We start from the raw sequence: 17,468 nt of genomic DNA on the forward strand, positions 1-17,468 counted from the left end.
GAAAATCATGTTGGACTATCATATGATACAATATTATTTGGAACAGCAATGAGAACACAGAGTCCGATTTCAGCTAACAATAATAAACTTTTATTAATTTTAACAGGGGTCGCCATACAGCAAATTACTCAGAACTGGAAAGATTACACTAAACTAAATTACACTTCTTGGTGGAATTCAATTTGTCATATATATAAAATGGAAAAAGCAATGGCATTACAACAAGGTTATATAAAAAAATTTAATAAAATATGGGGACCATTGACAAATTATTCTATTGATCAGATATCATAACACATGTATAAAACATATAGAGAGGGAAGGGAGGGAAAACTATTGTAATATTAATATGATATAAAATTCTGATAAAGGGTTTCTTTAATTTACACTGTAAGAACATTTATTAATAATTTCAAGTGTTTTTTCATAATTGAATGTAATACATGTATTTCACTTGATGTAAGAATTTAAAAAGAATAAAAAATATTTATAAAAAAAAAAAAAAAAAAAAAGACTGGGCAGTTCATTTGAGTTACAAGAGGGACATAATGACTTTCTTGATCCGATATATCTCAGATCATGAAGGAAAAACTGATGAAGTTTTACAAGCCACAGAGAAGGGCATTCATCTTTATGTAAAACATTAATACCCCAGCAAAGGTAAGAACTGGTGCCAATCTCTGCCAGGACAGTTTAGTATATGGATTTAAGAAAAAAATGAAGAACAACATAAAAGTTTATATGTCTCTGTATACCTCAAGATATTTTTTTAAGTGTTCCTCTGAACAACAGAATCTGTAGAGGTGTTTAATTTTCGAAAGGGTGACTATGATAAAATGAGGAAAATGGTTAAAAAGAAGCTAAAAGGATCAGTTGCAAAGGTTAGGACCAGGCGTGGATGTTATTTAAAAATACCACTGTGGAAGCCCAGACCAGATGTATTTCACATATCTGCAAAGGTGGAAACAAGAACTGGCATGGTAAAAAAGTGAAGTGAAAGAGGCTATTTAGAGCCAAAAAAAACATCCTTTAGAGCAGTGGTTCCCAATCCTGTCCTGGAGGACTGGCAGGCCAATCGGGTTTTCAGGCTAGCCCTAATGAATTTGCATGAGAGAGATTTGCATATAATGGAAGTGACAGGCATTCAAATCTTGGCCGGCGCCAAGATGCTGATCTCGTTGACGCTGCTTGAAGATTTGAGGGATCAAACACCGGGGAGGAGGTTGGTGTGTGGGAGAGTTGTTTGTTGGGAGTCAGGAGTTGAGAGCCGAAGGAAGAGGTTGTACACATGACCCGGACCAGTGAGGGAGCAGAACCACTGCCAATTTTTGGGGAGGCCACGACCCCTGTGATCCGCCCCCCCCATTCCGACACCTGTGCTTGCACTGACACTTGTTGAACTTTGGCATTATTTATGTATTCTTTTGGCCATCTTCATTACCCTGAAGAAAGCCACAGCAAGATGGCTGAAATGTCTATCAGGCTAACTTGCACTCAGCTGCAAGTAAAAGTAGATATTAAAAAGGATACTGTTTGGGAAATAACTGAGAGGTAGAGTATGAAATAAGGATACCGGAGGTGTATTGAAGATTCAGATACATCAGAAAGATTCCAGCAAAATGCAAGAGATATGGAAGATATATGATACTATAAAGAAGCAGGAAAAAAGCTAAGAAAGGGGAAAGATAAAAGAATGAACAAAGAAAATTAGGAGAATGTGTAGGATTGCAAAATATGTAGGATATTAGCCAGGTGCAGGTGCCCCCTTTGAGATGATACCTGGGGCAGTGCTCCCCCCCTTACTATGCCACTGGAGAACTTTGTCACTTGTGCTCGGGCCGCTGCTTTTTAATATATTCATAAATGATCTAGAAACAGGAACGAAGTGTGAGATAATAAAATTTACGGACGACACCAAACTATTTAATGGAGCTCGGACGAAGGAGGAATGCGAAGAATTGCAAAGGGACTTGGACAAACTAGGGGAATGGGCTGAGAGATGGCAGATGAAGTTCAATGTTGAGAAGTGTAAAGTATTGCATGTGGGAAACAGAAACCCGAGGCACAATTATACGATGGGAGGGATGTTATTGACTGAGAGTACCCAGGAAAGGGACTTGGGGGTAATGGTGGACATGACAATGAAGCCGACGGCACAGTGCGCAGCGGCCGCTAAGAGAGCGAATAGAATGCTAGGTATAATCAAGAAGGGTATTACAACCAGAACGAAAGAAGTTATCCTGCCGCTGTACCGGGCAATGGTGCGTCCACATCTTGAGTACTGCGTCCAGTATTGGTCGCCGTACCTTAAGAAGGATATGGCGTTACTCGAGAGAGTTCAGAGGAGAGCGACACGACTGATTAAGAGGATGGAAAACCTTTCATACGCTGAGAGATTGGAGAACCTGGGTCTCTTTTCCCTGGAGAAGAGGAGACTTAGAGGGGATATGATAGAGACGTACAAGATCATGAAAGGCATAGAGAGAGTAGAGAGGGACAGATTCTTCAAACTTTCAGAAAATAAAAAAACAAGAGGGCATTCGGAAAAGTTGAAAGGGGACAGATTCAAAACGAATGCTAGGAAGTTCTTCTTTACCCAACGTGTGGTCGACACCTGGAATGCGCTTCCAGAGGACGTTATAGGGCAGAGAACAGTTTCAGGGTTTAAGAAAGGATTGGACAATTTCCTGCTGGAAAAGGGCATAGAAGGGTATAGATAGAGGTTTACTACACAGGTCTTGGACCTGTTGGGCCGCCGCGTGAGCGGACTGCTGGGCGCGATGGACCTCAGGTCTGACCCAGCAGAGGCATTGCTTATGTTCTTATGTTCTTATGTTCTCCATCCATATTCATTAGGGCTATCCTGAAAACCCGATTGGCCTGGTGGTTCTCCAGGACAGGGTTGGGAACCACTGCTTTAGAGAATGGAAAAAGGATCCAAATGAAGAAAATAATAAGAGACACAAGCAATGGCAAGTTAGATGCAAAGCATTGATAAAGAAAGCTAAGAAAGAATATGAAGAGAAACTTGTAAAAGAGGCAAAAGATCATAATTTTTTTAGGTTCTTCAGAAGCAGAAAACCTGTAAGGGAATAAAAGGGACCATTGGATGATCAAGGAGCAAAAGGGGCACTCAGGGAGGATAAGGCCATAGTGGAGAGACTAAAGGAGAAATTAGGTTCTTACCTGCTAATTTACTTTCTTTTAGCTTCTCCAGACCAGTAGAGGTTAACTTTACGATTGGGTATATATCTAATCATGACCAGCAGGTGGAGACTGAAAACAAAACTTTGGGACAGTATATCCTAGCCCCTCCTCTCTATTTCCCTCAGTCTGCCGAATAGCCAAGCAGAACCAAGAACTGGAAACAACAGAGAGAAAAAACAATACTCCGAAAGGAGTAACCAATAACATACCCAAAAAATGCTGTTGGAAAATGCAGAGGAGAAATTCCCGAAGGAAGAAGGTCCCCACAGCTCGCCAGCTAAGCCAGCCGAGCCACAGCCGCTGTTCTTCAATTCTCCCCGGCCCTAGAAAAATACTAGAACCCGCAGCAAAAACCAAAAACTGCCCGCGCAACAGCCCCAACAACAACAACAACAGACAGGGTGGGGACCTCTACTGGTCTGGAGAAGCTAAAAGAAAGTAAATTAGCAGGTAAGAACCTAATTTCTCCTTCTTTAGCACTCTCCAGACCAGTAGAGGTTAACTTTACGATTGGGACGTACCAAAGCAGTCCCTCTCACGGGCGGGACCCCCGAAGGGCCGATACCAGAACACGCTCACCGAACACCGCGTCCCGACGCGCCTGAACATCTACCCGATAATGCCGAACAAATGAATGCAAGGAGGACCAAACCGCAGCCTTACAAATATCCACCGGAGGCACGAGCGACGACTCAGCCCAAGAAGCCGCCTGACCCCTAGTGGAATGAGCCTTGAGAAACTCCGGAACCGGCTTCTGACTCAGAAGATAAGCGGAAGCGATCGTCTCCTTGATCCAGCGCGCAATAGTAGCCTTAGAAGCGCCAGCCCCCCGACGAGGACCCGCCAGAAGCACAAAGAGATGATCGGAGCTCCGAAAATCCCGGGTCCGCTGCACATAAGCATGGAGGACCCGACCGACATCCAACTTGCGCAGCTGTCGTTGCTCAGAAGAACCCTCCCGACTACCCAAGACCGGGAGGACCACCGATTGATTGACATGAAAAGGAGAAACTACCTTCGGCAGAAAGGAAGGAACAGGCCGCAAAACAACCCGCTCCTTTGAAAACTCCAGGAAGGGAGCCCTACAAGAGAAAGCCTGTAGCTCCGACACCCGTCTAGCGGAAGTAATGGCCACCAAAAAGACCGACTTCAGCGTAAGGTCCTTCAACGAACAGCCATCCAACGGCTCGAAAGGAGGGCGCACTAGAACAGAGAGAACCAGATTGAGATCCCAAGAGGGAATCGAGGGCCTTATGGGAGGCCTGAGCAACTTGGCCGCCCTAAGAAAGCGAATCACATCAGGAATGGCTGACAAACGCTGACCTGTCACCAGCCCCCGAAAAGCCGACAGGGCCGCCAGATGAACCCGAAGAGAAGACCAGGCCAGGCCCCTATCCAGGCCATCCTGCAAAAACTCTAGAATGTTAGGCAGAGAAGCGCGAAAGGAGACCACTCCCCGCGCTCGGCACCATTCCTCAAAAAGACGCCAAACCCGTACATAAGCCCGAGAGGTAGAAAGCCTCCGGGACCCCAAAAGTGTAGAGATCACCTTGTCGGAATATCCCTTCTTACTCAGGCGGCCCCTTTCAAGAGCCAAGCCGTAAGACAAAAGGGAGACGGGTCGAACATGGGAATGGGACCCTGCGTCAGAAGATCGCACTCGAGAGGCAGAGGAAGAGGATCCGCCACCAGATGCCTCACCAGATCCGCATACCACGGACGACGAGGCCAATCCGGAGCCACCAAGACCACCAGCCCCGGATGGCGAACAATGCGAAGCAGTACTCTGCCTACTAATGGCCAAGGAGGGAACACATACAACAGCCCCTCCGTTGGCCACGGTTGGACCAGAGCATCCAGACCCTCGGCCAGACCGTCCCTGCGACGACTGAAGAAGCGGGGTACTTTGGCGTTGCCACTTGTAGCCATCAGATCCATCAGGGGCTGCCCCCAAGCACGCACTAGCAACTGAAACGCCTCGGCGCCGAGACACCACTCTCCCGGATCCAAGAAGTGACGACTGAGGAAGTCCGCCTGAACGTTTTCTACCCCGGCAATGTGAGAGGCCGAGAGGTCCAGAAGATGCGACTCCGCCCAAACCATGAGCCGAGCCGCCTCCTGCGCCACCAGAGTGCTCTTGGTGCCCCCCTGACGATTGACATAAGCCACCGCCGTGGCATTGTCCGACAGGACTCTGACCGACTTGCCCAACAAAAGGGAGTGGAAAGCCAACAGCGCCAGCCGGACCGCCCTGGTCTCCAACACGTTGATCGACCAGGAGGCCTCCTCCGTGGACCAGGTTCCCTGAGCAGAGTGACCCAGACACTGGGCCCCCCAACCCAGGAGACTCGCATCCGTAAGGAGCACCGTCCACTGCGGAAGATCCAGACCCACCCCCTGAACTAGGTGAGGGGTCCGGAGCCACCAACGCAGACTGCAGCGCGCCAAGCCTCGCAGGGGAACCGGAACATCCATCCCGTGCCTCTGGGGAGACCACCTCCGGAGCAGAGCATACTGAAGAGGACGCATGTGGGCCCGCGCCCACCTCACCACGTCCAGGGACGCCGCCATCGACCCCAGGACCTGGAGGAAATCTCGCGCCCGAGGACACCGGGACGCCAAAAGCAGGCGAATCTGAGACTGCAATTTGCTCACCCGGGCCTCTGGGAGGAAGACCTTCCCCAAGGAGGTGTCGAACAGCACCCCGAGGTACTCCAGACGCTGAGCCGGAACCAACCGACTCTTGGAAAGGTTGACCACCCAGCCCAGCGACCGGAGAAACTCCACCACCCGAGCCGTAACCCGGTAGCTTTCCTGCAACGACTTGGCCCGAATTAACCAGTCGTCCAGGTAGGGGTGTACCAGAATGCCCTCCGACCGCAAGGCTGCCGCGACGACCACCATCACCTTGGTGAACGTCCGGGGAGCCGTGGCCAGCCCAAAGGGAAGCGCACAGAACTGATAGTGCCGACCCAAGATCGCAAAGCGCAGGAAACGCTGATGAGAGGTCCGAATAGGAACATGCAAGTAGGCCTCCGTCAGATCGAGAGAAGTGAGAAACTCCCCCGGCTGAACCGCCAGAATGACCGACCGCAGCGTTTCCATACGGAAAGAGGGAACCTTGAGAGCCCTGTTGACCCCTTTCAAATCGAGGATGGGCCGAAAAGTCCCCTCCTTCTTGGGCACCACAAAGTAAATGGAGTACCTGCCCGTGCCCCACTCCGGGGGGGGCACCGGAACTACTGCCCTGAGATCTAGCAAGCGCTGAAGGGTCTGGCGAAAAGCCTGCTTCTTCCCCGGAGTCTGACACGGAGAAGCGAGGAAAAAATCCGGCAGAGAGCGGGCGAACTCCAGGGCATAACCGTCCCGCACCACCTCCAGGACCCACTGATCGGACGTGATCTCGGCCCATTTGGGAAAAAAGTCGCGCAGCCGGGCCCCCACCGGAACCAAGGGGGGCGCCGGCAAGGCGTCATTGTGCAGGACGGGAAGCGGGGGAACCGGCGGAGGGGTTCCCTGCCCCCCGACGGGCCCCCCGAAAGGGCTGCATGCGCTGGAAGAACCGACCCCGGGAAAACCCCGGAGACTGGAAAGAAGCAGCCCCACGCCCAGGGCGATACTTGCGAAATTCCCGCAAACGCCCCCGGGCCGCACCCCCCCGAGACGCCGGGCGGGCACGGTCCTCCGGCAAACGGGGAACTTTCGAGTCCGACAGAGTCTGAATTAACTTATCCAAGTCCTCTCCAAATAAAAACGACCCCCGAAAGGGAAATTTAGTAAGCTTAGCTTTGGACGCAGCATCCGCCGCCCAAGCGCGCAGCCACAACACACGCCTTGCGGCCACGCCAAAAGCCATGGACTTAGCCGAGATCCGCACCAAGTCATACAGAGCATCCGAGAGGAATGAGGCAGCCATCTCAATCTTTGCTACCTCCTGATCCACCAGAGACCAGTCGTCAGACTCTCGATCCAAGACCCGCTCCGCCCACCGAAACACGGCGCGAGCGACCAGTCCCCCACAAATAGCCGCCTGGACCCCAAAAGCAGAGACTTGAAAATTTTGCTTAAGGATGGTCTCCAATTTGCGCTCCTCAGAGTCCCGCAAGGCAGAACCGCCCTCAACAGGCACGGTATGCCGCTTGGAAATAGCCGAGACCACCGCATCCACGACTGGCGAAGCTAACGTAGCCCGATCCCCTTCAGGAATGGGATACAGGCGAGCCATGCTGCGCGCCAGCCGAAACGGCGTCTCCGGCGTTTTCCACTGCTCAAGAATAATATCCCGAATATCCTGATGCATAGGAAAAGAGCGGGAAACGGAACGGATCCCTCGTAACAGAGGGTCCCCCACACGCGGAGTCTCCGGCGGCGCGTCCTCAAAACGCAAAGCCGAAGAAACCTGTTGAATAAGGTCAGGCAGCTCATCTCTCTGAAAAAGGCGCACCACGGACGCCTCGTCACTGGAGAACGGGAAACCCGACAACCCGCCGCCAGCTTCCGTCCCCTCCAGAGGGTCCTGGAATTCCTCAGAAGGGTCCAGGTCCTCCTCCATACCGACACGTTCCTCCGACCACAAATCCTCGTCCCACGACACCCGCGGACGCTTGGACAAGAGAGGCGGCGGAGGGGACGTCACGTCAGACGAGAGAGGCAAAGCCGCAGGGAGCGCGGAGGAAACCCCACCCCCCGAGACCCCCTGGGCGCAACCGGGACCCCCAGCCGCCTGAAAATAGGCTTTGCATAATGAAAAGAAAAAATCAGGGGAAAAACCCCCCGAGGGTCCCAAGGGACTCCCTGCCACAGCAGGGGACCCAGCAGAAACCTGCCCCTGCTTAGACAAAACAGGGGGAAGGTCACCTGAGGTGGAAGACAAAATGGAGGGGCCAGACAGAGAAGATGGCGTCTTTCCCGCCAAAACAGCTCCCTCCACAGCCTGAAGCGGCTGAGAGACCTGAATAGTCTCAGCCGCTAAAACAGGCAAGCCGGCATCAGCTGTCAAAATATCAGCTGAGAGGGAATCCTCTAAAACCCGACCGTCGGCGGCTCGGGGAATCCCTCCGTGGGCGGACGGAGAAGACCGGGCTTCTCCACCGTTCCCTGCCGACTCGCGAGGCACCATCGGCGGGGAGCTCTGGGCGCCTGCAGCCGCTGCCGACGGAGCTCCTCCACCGCACCGGCCTGAACACCGCTTGCACAGGCCGGCCGCGAGTGCCTCGCGTCTGGAGCACAATGAGCACTTTTTCCCTTTAGAAGTGCTCATTGCTCCATACGCGACCTAGCTGTAAAAAAGTGCCGGTTAGTTGAAAAAATACAGTAAAATACAGTTTTCTTAAAGGGATACAACCCTCCAGACCAGCACTACCTCAGGATTTTTTTTTTTTTTTTTTTTTTTTACAGAACAGACTCCACAGGCTCTCGAAGCAATATGCCTTGCTTGATTTAGGGGGCAAGGCTTACTGCTGAGGCTCCTCTAAAAAAATATGGGGAGGTGGAGGAAGTGGGGGGAGGGACCCCGCTCGTGACCCGCCGGGTTTGACACCCCCGAGGTCGGACGAACCCCCAAACAGAGTCCGTCCAAGCTCCGTCCGGCTAAAAACAGGGACAATAAACCTCTAAACAAATTCCAACAGCCCTACCAAGGGAGATGGGTACAGATCACTCAACACCTGCTGGAGACTGAAAGAAGACTGAGGGAAATAGAGAGGAGGGGCTAGGATATACTGTCCCAAAGTTTTGTTTTCAGTCTCCACCTGCTGGTCATGATTAGATATATACCCAATCGTAAAGTTAACCTCTACTGGTCTGGAGAGTGCTAAAGAATGAATTTTTGCTTCAGACTTTACGGCAGAAGATGTAAGAAATCTACCTGAAGATGTAAGAAATCTACCTGAACCGGAAATGGTTTTCAAGGGTGATGATGCAGAGAAACTGAAAGAAATCTCAGTGAATCTGGAAGATGTACTAAGCCAAATTGACAAGTTAAAAAATGATAAATCACCTGGACAGGATAGTATATATCGCAGGGTGCTAAAAGAACTCAAACATGAAATTGATGTAACTTGTCGCTAAAATCATCTGTAGTACCTGAAGATTGGAGAGTGGCCAATGTTATGCCGATTTTTCAAAAGGATTCCGGGGAGATCTGAGAAATGACAGACCGGTATGCCTGACTTCAGTGTCGGGCAAAATTTTGGAAACAATTATAAAAAATAAAACTGTGCAACACGTAAACAAAAATGATTTAATGAGCATGGGTTCAGCCAAGGGAGATATTGACTCATCAATTAGCTTGGCTTTTTTGAAGGTGTGAATAAACATGTGGATAAAGGCAAGCCGGTTGATGTAGTGTATCTAGATTTTCAGAAAGCTTTTGACAAAGTTCCTTATAAGAGGCTCCTGTGAAAATTAAAGAGTCATGGGATAGTAGAGCAAACAATGGAGTGCCGCAGGGATCTGTACTGGGACTGGTGATATTTAACATATTTATAAATGATCTGGAAATTGGAATGACGAGTGAGGTAATTAAATTTGCAGATGACATTAAACTGTTCAAAGTTGTTAAAACTCATGTGGATTGTGAAAAATTGAGGCTGTCCTTAGGAATTTGGAAGACTGGGCCTCCAAGTAGCAGATGAAATTTAATGTGGACAAATGCAAAGTGATGCACATTGGGAAGAATAAACCAAATCACAGTTACCAGATTCTAGGGGTCCACCTTGGGGGTTAGCACCCAAGAAAAGGATCTGGGTGTCATTGTAGACAATACGATGAAACCTTCCGCAGCCAAAAAAGCAAACAGGATGCTAGGAATTATTAAAAGGGATGGTTAACAAGACTAAGAATGTTATAATGTCCCTGTATTGCTCCATGGTGCAACTTCACCTAGAGTATTGCATTCAATTCTGGTCTCCTTATCTCAAGAAAGATTTGGTGGCACTAGAAAAGGTTCATAGAAGAGCATCCAAAATGATACAGGGGATGGAACTCCTCTAGTATAAAGAAAGACTAAAAAGGTTAGGGCTCTTCAGCTTGGAAAAGAGAGGGCTGAGGGGAGATATGATTGAAGTCTACAAAATCCTGTTATACATTTTGGTGGAATTCATTATGCCATATATTTAAAATGGAACGAGCAATAGCAGTACAAAGAGGGACATATACTAACTTTATAAAAATATGGGGGCCATTGGCAACATATTGTGGTGAATAGTCATCGATTCTTCTCTTTTCCTTTTCTTTTTTCTTTCTTGTTAGCACACTAAAGGGGGGGGAGGGAGTTGGGAATAATTTATACATAATATGTTAAAATATGCTATATAATATGTGTGTTTATTCTTACTGAAAATGTGATAAAGGGTGGGTGGTTGGGGGGGTTATTTTATCACTAGAATATTATGTGGTAGAGATTAATGTGCTATTGTGAAATAATTTGTATAGAATATTCTTTTGTGCACTTGCTGTTTAATTTGAAAATGAATAAAGAACGTTAAAAAAAAAAGAAGTCTACTAAATCCTGAGTGTAGTAGAATGGGTACAAGTGGATTGATTTTTCACTCGGTCAAAAACTAAAAAGACTAGGGACAATGGATGAAGTTATAGGGCAGGGGTGCCCAAAAGGTCGATCCCGATTGACCAGTAGATAGCAAAGGCAATGTGAGTCGATTGCTGAGTTGCCTTTGTGTTCTGTTCTCCCTGCTTCCTGACGTCAGGCCCGGCGCGTACAAGTGCCGGGCCTACAGCCTTCCCTCCCAGCGTCAATTCTGATGTCGGAAAGAAGTTCCAGGCCCAGAACTTCCTCTCCGACATCAGCATTGATGTGTGTGTGGGGGGGGGGGGGGAGAAAGGCTTATGAGCCCGGCGCTTGTATGTGCATGGCGTCGGGGAAGAAGGGAGAAATCGGCAGCGGTAGCTTTGGAGGGGGCAGGGAAAGACAGAAAGGGGGGCAGAAAGAAAGGGGGGAAGGGGGCGAGAAAGAAAGACAGAAAGAAAGAATGAAAGGTGGGGCAGCGAACGAGAAAGAAAGGGGGGAGGCAGGGAGCGAGAAAGAAAGAAAGACAGGTGGGGCAGGGAGCGAGAAACAAAGACAGAAAGAAAGACAGTTGGGGCAGGGAGCAAGAAACAAAGACAGAAAGAAAGACAGACAAAGAAAGAAAGGTGGGGCAGGGAGTGAGAAACAAAGACAAAAAGACATTGGGGAAGCCACTGCTTCCCCTGGATCGGCAGTATGGAATGTTGCTACTCCTTGGGTTTTGGCCAGATAATAGGGACCTGGATTGGCCACCATGAAAATAGGCTACTGGGCTTGATGGACCATTGGTCTGACCCAGTAAAGCTATTCTTATGTTTTTTTTCTTAAATTACCTTCTCCAAGGAAAAATAAAATAGTGAATGGCTATGTTATGGGTCACAAGTCCACCTCAGAATTTTGAAAAGACAGACATGATTAAGTCAGCTTTATGATCTCCAGTCCAAAACGAAAATCTAACAAATCTGCAGTAAAAATACAGTAAACAAAAGACAAGGAAAGGTGCTGCAGACAAATGAACAAGATGCAGGCAAAGTTTATTTAGAACAAACAAACAGATTGTTGCATACAAACCACTTTATATAAAATATGGGACCCAACACGGTCTGTGTTTTGAATAACACATCTTCTTCAGGGGTCCCAAAAAGTGGTAGTAACTAGGGACATGCAATAAATGCCTGATCTGTGTATTGTATACGTAGGCGGTAATGATGTACTGCTGAAGAACCATCAGGCCGAATCACAGTAACATTTTTAAGAAACGAAATGTATGGCAGTCCCCTCTAATTTGTACTGAGTGACAGCGTCTGCTACTTCTGACCTCAGAAGATACCAGAGGACCCTTTCCAGGGTGTTCTCTCTACTACACAATATCTATATTCTCCCCTTACCATTACAGAATCATATTGTATTTGTTCTCTTTGCTAATTTCTGGAAACCGTGCCGAGCTCTATTGTTTATAGAGAAGATATGGTATATAAGTCTAAGGTTTAGTTTAGATCAATGCTCAGCTCAATGAAAATAATTAAGGCGAGACCATCTGTAAGCGTAGGAGCACATAAAACAATTATACTCACAATTTTCACACTGAGGCTGGATACACCATGATCGTGAAGTTCATCTTCAAAAAGCAGAACTTCATCAAAAAACTGGATCTGTTCTCGAGCTTTTAATTTCTCAGTATCAATTCGATCAGTTGTTGGAACAACCTTGAGAAACAGAACAATTTTAGGAACACGGCTATGTTAATTGGTGCGGCAGAGTAGAGTCAGAATAAGACTTTTTACAAGGTTTGATGACAATGTAAGACGAAGCCTTTTTAAAGAGCATGATGTATTAATCTTCAATTACAGTAATTCGTTGTTTGAACCCAAATCAACATTTTTATGAATTTTATCATATTATATGATTGATTCCAGTTGTAAACCTGTGTCATAGAGGCTACCTTTTCTCTCACACAACTTGCTTGGATGGTCAAAGAGGAGGCGTGGGGCTACTACTCTCACCCTTTTGCAGCCAATTAATTAGCAGCTCTGAAAAAGGCAGGAGCGAAGGAAGGTCGCTCTTGCCGTGTGATTCACTGCTGGACCATCAGGGATACTTTAGGTATGCGGGGGAGGCAGGAGGGAGATAAAATAATTAGAATCAGCTGGGACAGGAGGTAAGAGGGAACCCTTCTGTCCATTGCTGGACCATCAGGTCTCATGGCAGGCCCGATGGAGGCCTGCAAAGCATCAGGAGGGAGAGGGGAAAGAATACAGAACCTAAGAGGGAGGGAGGGGGGCTGGGAGCAGAGACTGGTAGGACGGGGGAGAGAGTGAGGGGGCTGGATGCAGAGCCTGGCACAGCAGTGAGGGAGGGGGAACAGGGTGTAGAGCCTGGCAGGGCAAGGCACTTGAATATTAAACCTCCTGGTTTATATTCAAGTCAACCTTTTTTCCCTCCTTTTTTTGGGGGAAAAAAAGGTTACCTTGGTTTACATTCGGGTTGGTTTATATTTGAGTATATACGGTACTTGAAAGGATCATGGAACACTGTGAAAGGAAACAAATATTCTGTCTTTGCACAAAGATCAAGTCTTTACTTTTTGTTCCAACAAACGTACTAAGGACATGTGGAGGGGCGTTTTTGATATGATGCCTGAGTTTAGATGTTTTGCTGAAAACATCAAAAAATCTAATAGCAAATATGACCATTTTCAAACCAGAAAAATATCTATCTTTTTGTTTTGAAAATGGCCATTTCCTAGATGTGTTTGTCCTAAGTATGTCTATCTCTCAGGACTATTTTTGAAAAAAAAATAAAAAATATCCAAATGAAAAATACACAAAAAACAGCCACTGGAATATAGGAAGGGCCCGCATTCTTAGTACACTGGCAACACAGACATTCCAGATAAGCAGTGGGGCACTGCAGTGAATTTCACATAAACGGTCCCAGGTACACATCTCACCATAACCCCTTTACATTGTATGGTGAGCTCTTCAAAAACTTACCCTAAATCTACTGTAGCCAATTGTATACCACCTCAGTAGATCTTATGCCTGCTGTCACCTATATGGCGGTAAAGTAGGTTTTGGGTAGTTCACACTTTCCGAGTGGGATATGGGACTTGGTCCCCTTCTCTGCAGTCCACTGCAATGACTACTACAATGACTACTGCTTGCTGCTCTAACAGGACTGCCCATAACATCTGAAGCTGTCATACAGGCTAGTATGTACTGTTTTATTCACATCTTTGGGGGTTAGTGACCACTGGGGATTGTAAGAAGGGGTCATGCTTTCATGCCTCTAGTAGTCATCTGGTTAGTTTGGCCCTTTTTTGGCACTTACTCATTACTGAAACAGGTCTAGCCTCAAACATCCAAGTTTTGCCCTAGGTGTTTTCAGTAATGTCCCATTATTGTAGAAAATGTCCAAATCATAGATCTGCCCTATTCCCATCCAAAACATGCCCTCAACAAGCCCCCTTGGAGATTTAGACACTGCAGAAAACAGCATTGAAAAACATCTAAAAACTATGTGTTTCAAAAATGGCAAATTAGAACATAAGAATAGCCATACAGGGTCAGACCAATGGTCCATCGAGCCCAGGATTCTGTTTCTACCATGGCGAATCCAGATCACAAGTACCTGTCATAAAAAAAGTCCAAATACCAATTTTTGGACATTGTTCTCTTTTGAAAATGAGCCCCTGAATCTATTGACAGTCTCTGTAGAATGCTAGGTAAACTTTTAGTTTTGTTTGTTGACCTGCTTTATTTTTTGTTCAAAGTTCTAGAATTCCCTTATATGGCCCATGTTATTTTTATTGATTTATCTTTTTTTTTCTGTAATGAGATATGAGCAATTCTAATTTATTTATTTCGATTTCTATCCCGTCCCCAAAGAGCTCAAAACGGGTCACAGGTTAAACATACATAGCATATAGTTAGCAGGTTACAATTTACACTAGATTTACCATAATTTCAGTATAATTTTCCGATACAAATTTTTTCCTAGCTAGATACATATGTGGAGGGGCATAATCGAAAGGGACGTCTAAGTCCATTTACGTCCAACTCGCAAGTCGTCCAAAGTTAAAAAGAGCCTAAGACACATTTTCGAAAGAGACGTCCAACTTTTTTTACTTTCGAAAATCGTCTGATTATACGTCCTGGCGATCTGATCGTCCAAGCCGCTAAATGGTCCATCTTTATACCACATTTCCATCCAACTTTCCGTTCAAGTCCAAAACGCCTAGAACAAGCCCTGTTGTACGTGGGAGGGGTCTGCAAAGTGATGGACTACACACCCAGACATGCCACCTAAATAGTGGGGTACCTTACAGGGCACTGCTGTGAACTTTACAAAATGAGTGCCATGGCTTCTCCTCACTACAGCTCCCTTATAGGTGACAGTGAGCCCCCCAAACCACCTCCAGAATCCCCTAGACCCACTTATCTACCACCCCAATAGCCCTTTTGGCTGCAGGAGCCACTTATATGCCAGTATAAAAGGGATTTGGGGGGTGTATAGGGCAGTGCACATGTTTCAATAACAATGCAGTGATTACAGGGGCTTATGGGCATGGGTCCTCCTCTCTATGGGTCCCTAACCCACCCCCAAGATGACTTAAGCTGCCTCTGGGCGGGATGACTAGGCTTTCCTATGCCAGGCAGCCAGGTGATGATGGTCTGGAGGCTGAAATTTAAAGTTGTGAATAACATTTTTATGTGTGTGGGGGGGGGGGGGGTTTGGTGATCACTGGGGTAGTGTGCGGGGGTCTGTGTTATGTGTTTGCAGTGTTTATCTGGTGAGTTTAGGTGGGTTCCGTCTAAACTCTGTTGTAAAACTTTTGGTTATAAATGCTGAGCTGTATGACTAAGTCTAAGCCGGCCCACGTCCCGCCCAACTCCCACCCTCGACATGCCTCCCGAAACGCCCCGTTTATCTTTGGACGTTGAGCAGCACTATGAAGGCCTAGGTCGTTTTTAAATACATCTAAAACCCGGTTTTATTCTCGGCGCCTGGACGTTTTTGAGAAATGTTCATCCAAGTGCGAACTTAGGCCGGTTTTTGGACGTTTTTCTCTTTCGATTATGAGCCCCTTAGGGTCTAATACTAATATACACAATATACAGTTTACCGGTTATAATTTACCCTGGTTATTCTTACAGTGCAAGTTTTCCAGTACAAGTTTTAGCCTAATTGACACAAAGACAGTTTATACCCTGTTTCCCCGAATATATGACACTGTCTTATATTTTTAAAAACTCCAAAATATGCACAAGGTCTTATTTTCAGGGGGATGTCTTATTTTTCCATGAAGAAGAATATAGTACACATTTATTGTTGAAAAAAAGACATTTATTACCTGTATATGGTACAGGTCATCACAAACCAGAAAAGCTGTATCACAAACCAGAAAAAACTGTATCACAAACCAGAAAAACATTTAAGGCCCTGATTCTCCAAAAGTGCGTCCCGATTTTAGGCAGCTGTAGACGTTCTACAGCTGTCTAATCAGCCAATCGGGATGCACGTTTTTAAAAAAAAAAAATGCTCCCCAGGCAGGCCGCCCGGGAGAGGCGTCCTATACTAAACGCCGATTCTGTAACCGGTGTCTTTAGAGAATCGGGTTAAATTAGACGCGGCTGCTATACTTATGGCAGCAAGGGGTCTCCCTGCTGCAATATGTATAGCGGCCGCGGTTGTTGCGGCCGCCTGTCCCATCACCGACAGAAGGATGCCTAACTCCTCCTGTCGGAACCCCGGAACCCCCTCCCCCCCAAACTCGTAATCGCCGACAGGAGGATGCCCAACTCCTCCTGTCGGAACCCCGGAACCCCCTCCCCCCCCAAACTCGTAATCGCCGACAGGAGGATGCCCAACTCCTCCTGTCGGAACCCCGGAACCCCCTCCCCCCCCAAACTTGTAATCGCCGACAGGAGGATGCCCAACTCCTCCTGTCGGAACCCCGGAACCCCCTCCCCCCCAAACTCGTAATCGCCGACAGGAGGATGCCCAACTCCTCCTGCCGGAAAGCCCAACGACCCCCCGCCCCAACTAATCTCCCTCCCCCAACTAACCTTTCAATGTTGGTCAGCTGGACGGGTCTTGCTGCCGTCCAGCCGACGGGTCTGCCTCGTGGAAATGAGATGGCACGCCCCTTCCCGGCCCATCCCCGCTAAAGCTAAGGCCTGATTGGCCCAGGCAGGGCACCTTGGCCAATCAGGCCTTAGGATTAGTGGGGATGGGCGGACCTGCTATGCCTAAGGCCTGATTGGTCCAGGCTTCTACAGCCTGGGCCAATCAGGCCTTAGATTTAGCGTGGATGGGCCGGAAAGGGGCGTGCCGTCTCATTTCCACGAGGCAGACCCGTCGGCTGGACAGCAGCAAGACCCGTCCAGCTGACCAACATTGAAAGGTTAGTTGGGGGAGGGAGATTAGTTGGGGCGGGGGGTCGTTGGGCTTTCCGGCAGGAGGAGTTGGGCATCCTCCTGTCGGCGATTACGAGTTTGGGGGGGAGGGGGTTCCGGGGTTCCGACAGGAGGAGTTGGGCATCCTCCTGTCGGCGATTACGAGTTTGGGGGGGGAGGGGGTTCCGGGGTTCCGACAGGAGGAGTTGGGCATCCTCCTGTCGGCGATTACGAGTTTGGGGGGGAGGGGGGTTCGGGGTTCCGACAGGAGGAGTTGGGCATCCTCCTGTCGGCGATTACAAGTTTGGGGGGGGGGGGGGGTCCGGGGTTCCGACAGG

At 48.0% G+C, this 17,468-nt stretch overlaps 1 protein-coding gene across 1 annotated transcript in view; it reads right to left on the minus strand.

Annotated features, from left to right (window-relative positions):
- Positions 1–17,468, minus strand: part of TIPRL (TOR signaling pathway regulator) — a 51,416-nt gene that overhangs the window by 15,984 nt on the left and 17,964 nt on the right. The window contains exon 4 of the mRNA XM_033942495.1: positions 12,307–12,438. Coding sequence (XP_033798386.1) covers positions 12,307–12,438 — 132 coding nt within the window. The remainder of the gene's footprint in view (positions 1–12,306; positions 12,439–17,468) is intronic.

The sequence above is a fragment of the Geotrypetes seraphini genome, chromosome 4, assembly GCF_902459505.1.
Source record: "Geotrypetes seraphini chromosome 4, aGeoSer1.1, whole genome shotgun sequence".
NCBI classification, from domain to species: domain Eukaryota; kingdom Metazoa; phylum Chordata; class Amphibia; order Gymnophiona; family Dermophiidae; genus Geotrypetes; species Geotrypetes seraphini.